General features: G+C 45.2%; 1 protein-coding gene across 1 annotated transcript; it reads right to left on the bottom strand.

Annotated features, from left to right (window-relative positions):
- Positions 1-935: 935 nt before the first annotated feature.
- LOC132887393 (general transcription factor II-I repeat domain-containing protein 2A-like) lies at positions 936-3,514 on the bottom strand. The gene is made up of 2 exons (XM_060922864.1): positions 1,298-3,514; positions 936-1,184 (listed from the first exon to the last, which is right to left on the bottom strand). The coding sequence occupies exon 1, from the start codon at positions 3,182-3,184 to the stop codon at positions 1,304-1,306; it is 1,881 nt and encodes a 626-aa protein (XP_060778847.1). The 5' UTR covers positions 3,185-3,514; the 3' UTR covers positions 936-1,184; positions 1,298-1,303.
- Between the last annotated feature and the right edge of the window lie 988 nt (positions 3,515-4,502).

Here is a 4,502-nt window from a genome sequence, read left to right as displayed (position 1 = left end):
GATTAAAGGGTGGGTGTGTCAGTTGATTGAATAAGCCAAATCAGGTGTGCTGCTGCATGGCTGGAATGAAAACCTGCAGCCACACGGCCCTTTATGGATCAGTTTGGACACCCCTAATCTAGCCCATGTTGAGAACTTACCTGTCACAAGCGCACAGATCAAACAGGAAACCAGCCAAGATCCAACCATGGCAAAGGTCTTTGAGCTAACGGTGAAGGGGTGGCCTGCCAAAAATACAGTGGGCTTACTGTACCTGAGTACTTCAGTCAACGTGAGCAGCTATCCGTGTGTCATGGGTGCATCATGTGGGGGACGAGAATTGTAGTGCCGCCCAAGCTGCGCTGCAATGTCCTGGAAGCACTCCATGAGGGACACATGGGTGTGGTAAAGATGAAGAGCCTTGCGAGAAGCTACATATGGTGGCCAGGCATTGATCAGCAGATAGAGGATATGGCCAAGTTGTGCTCTGGATGTCAGCAGACACAAAAGCAGCCTCCACCTGCTCCTGTCCACAGCTGGGAGTGGCCCACCGCTCCTTGGCAAAGGATTCATGTAGACCAGGGGTGCTCACACTTTTTCAGTATGCGAGCTACTTATAAAATGACCAAGTCAAAATGATCTACCGACCCACAGAACCGTGTGTTATTTTTAAATTTATTGAAGATTCTTAATATGTACACTCTATGCTTATGTACCTTGCATAACTGCATGAGCCAATATTACAACAAAATAAGCTATGAACATGTTTTTGTAATTACCATATAATAATAACAACAACAATAATAATAATACATCTGTTTTTTGTAGCTCTTCATGTGTTATAGGAGGATCAACACACACACACACACACACACACACACGCACACACAATAATAATAATAATAATAATAATAATAATAATAATAACGATAATAATACATATTTTATTTAGCTTTTCATTGTGCTCAAAGACAAATGGCCTTTGCAAGAGGATCAAAATACACACACACACACACAGACACACACACAGACACACACACAGAGAGAGAGAGAGAGAGAGAGAGAGAGAGAGAGATAAATGTGAAGGTCAGTCCTATCTGAGTTACGATGTCCAGGGGGTGGGAGTTCCAAAGGGTGGGCGCAGTGATGTTGCTCTTTCTCTGTCCGGTATTTGATTGTGATGATGGGGGTGAGGAGGTTAGCATCTGCAAACATATAATGAACACATGTACAATGTGTGTCAATGTACATTGCATAACTGCATTAACCAATTTTGCACAGCATTTAACAAATAACTTATTATTAATATTATTATTACCTGAGTTTAATTTGATGACTTGCACTGCATTGAGTCGGCCAGGGATGCGTAGTCCGGACGGTAGCTGCTGACAGCCAGCCTCAAGCACATTTCCAAATGTTCATCAGTCATGGTGGAACGATACTGGGACTTGATGATCTTCATGTGGGAAAAGGCTGATTCGCACAGATAAGTTGAGCCGAATAATGCAGTCAGGGAAGTAGCACATTTCCTCATGTTGGGGTACTTTTTCTCTGTGAGTAAGTTCCAGAAGTGTCCATGAGCTCTGGCCTTCAGCTCAATGTCAGCTTGTAGTGATAAAATCTCATCTTCCACTCCAGATGAATTCAGGTGAAACAGTGTTGCGATTTTTGACGCAAGTGAATCAATCTCGGCATCTTCTTGAAACGGATAGCACATGAATGTAGCCACTGGCTCGAGTGTAGCAAAGTCTTGGAAACGTCTGTCGAACTCGGACAGGCAGTTGTCAATCTGCTCTGTGTAGCGTGCGCTGCTTAGTTGCGCACAGGCCTTCCCTTGCGTCTCCAACTCTGACTTCAGGTTCGGGAAATTTGCCAAATCATGGCGCTGAAGCTTTGAGGACAGATGTTTGATTTTACGTTTGAAGGCATTGACTGAGCTGATCATGTCGGTCACCGTTTTGTCTTTTCCTTGCAGCTCTTGATTAAGGTCATTCAGCTTGTTTGTAAGATCGGTTAAAAAAGCCAGATCTAGCAGCCACTGTTCATCATTCAGCTGTTTGTATTCTGCATGTCCAGTTTCACGAAAAAACTCCTTGATTTCTGGACAGAGCTCTCGGAATCGTTGCAAGAATTTCCCGCGACTAAGCCACCTCACGTCAGTGTGTAGCAACAACTCAAAGTGGTCGCTGTCAGCCTTCTCCAGATGTGCGCGGAATAGCCGTCTTTGAAGTGCTTTGGCTCTAATTGAGCAGGCGATCTTCGTCGCCACGTCCATGATCTCTTTCATGTTCAGCATCTTCGCGCAAAGTGCTTGTTGGTGGATTATGCAGTGGTAATTCACGAAGTCTGGGAAAGCATCGTCCTGTCTGCACTTGGCAATAAACCCATTCACGCGACCAACCATTGCGGGGGCTCCATCCGTGGTGATGGACACTAATTTGTACAGTGGGAGCTGAGTGTTCTCGATGAAGTTTTTAAATGACAGAAAAATGTCCTCTCCTCGCGCATGTTCCTTCAAGGGAATCACTGTCAATAGCTCTTCCTTTGCCGTCATGTCGCTGAACACCATACGAATATAAACGCATACCTGGGCTGTGTCACTGACGTCCGTAGACTCGTCCAACTGCAGTGAAAAGCACTCGCAATCTCCGATGTCCTTCCACATCTGCTGGGTTACATCCTCAGCCATGGCTTCACAGCGCCTTGTAACTGTGTGTCGTGAAAGTTGCAGGGCTTTGATTGAAGACATTATTTCGGCCTTATTTTTAAAATCTCCAAACAACGACTCTGCTGCTTCAACGAATGCCTCTTTCATTATCTCTCCCTCTTGGAATGACTTCATGTTTTTCACGATGACACGACTCACTCTGAATGAGGCTTCGGTAGCCGCTTTAGCTTTCGATGAATGCTGTGTGAAAAGTGACTGCTGTCCGGACAACTGCGATTTCAATTCCTTCACCTTCCTCTTTCTTAATTCACTTTTCGGTGGGAAGTCCGCCTCGTATTTCCCATGAACTGTCCGAAAATGCCTCTCCACATTTCCCTTCTTTGGAATAGCAATGCTAGACTGACAGATCAGGCAAACGCACTTCGAAAAGGACATAGTGAAAAAAAACTCTTCCTCCCATTCAATATGGTAGTGATAGGTTTTTTGCTTCTTATTTGGTAGGCCGACATCTCCCCCACTCATTTTAGAATGGCTCATTTTTTTTTTCTTTCTTTGATTCCGCAAAAAAATAAAAGACGTAGCCTACTTAACAAGTTTGTTGTTGTGCTGCACTTCGCACTGTCGTTTGAGTGGTAACCTAGGCAACAGGGTGTGTCTGATAAAATCTGTTGACTTGTGATTGGCTGCCCTGTACATCAATCAAGTGATGGAGTGGCTGATAGGCTGCCTGTCCCCATGTCACGGTTAGGCCTACTAACTAGCAAGTGCAGGAGGAACAGGGGACTTTTTTTTTTTTAAGTGGTCTGCGATCTACCTATATTGGCCTCGCGATCGACTGGTAGATCGCGATCGACGTATTGAGCACCCCCGATAGACTATGCTGGGCCTTTCCTCGATCATATGTTCCTTGTTGTGGTCGACGCATATTCAAAGTGGCCAGAGGTCTTCATGGTGAAAAATGCCACAACCACAGAAACAGTCGAAGTACTCCGCACACTGTTTGCCAGAACAGGATTGCCCAAACGACTTGTCAGTGACAATGGCAGTCAATTCACCTCTGAAGAGTTTCAATCATTCATCCAGAGAAATGGCATCAAGCACACCACAGCCGTACCTTACCATCCTGCTATGAATGGTCTTGCTAAGCGCTTTGTCCAGTCATTTAAACAGTCAATGAAAACAATGTCAAATTCCCACGTCTCTGCAAGAAAAGATGGCAAAGTTCCTGCATGCCTACAGAAACGCTGACCATGCTACAACAGGCCAAGCTCCAGCTGTATTGTTCATGGGAAGATGACTGAGGTCACGTCTTGATCTGCTAAAGCCTGACCTGCGTAGAGATGTCATGCAAAAACAGTCCAGCAAAGCAAAGACTGGTCATGTGAGAAACTTTGTGATCAGACAACAAGTTCTAGCCAGAGACTATCGTCAGTCAAAGCAGAAATGGCAGCGCGGTGAAATCTTGTCCAAGACAGGGCCCCTGACCTACACAGTGAAGATTGGGCATCATGTCTGGCGCAGACACGTTGACCAATTGCTAGATGCAACTGCTCACCATGCAACAAACAAGAACACCGAGGATGATGCTCATGCCTCTGAGGATTCCGATGAATTCATGTGCACAGCCTCAGAGCCCCCACCTCTTGAAGATGGAAATGCTACACCTGATAATGCAGACCCTGAGGTTCCTGCTCAGAGCTCTGACACTCAAGAGAGACGCTATCCTGAAAGAGCTCATCGTCCTCCCCAAAGATTGGACTTATAGCCTAACAAAAGAATGCATCGTCTTTGTTATGTTTGATGTGTGTTAGGTGTTTTAGTGTTAAGTTTAGCACTAAGGTTAAAGTTAAGGTGT

The sequence above is a fragment of the Neoarius graeffei genome, chromosome 6 (assembly GCF_027579695.1).
Source record: "Neoarius graeffei isolate fNeoGra1 chromosome 6, fNeoGra1.pri, whole genome shotgun sequence".
NCBI classification, from domain to species: Eukaryota; Metazoa; Chordata; class Actinopteri; order Siluriformes; family Ariidae; genus Neoarius; species Neoarius graeffei.
The sequence above is the reverse complement of the archived record's forward strand: the minus strand, read 5'-3'. Positions and strand labels throughout refer to the sequence as shown.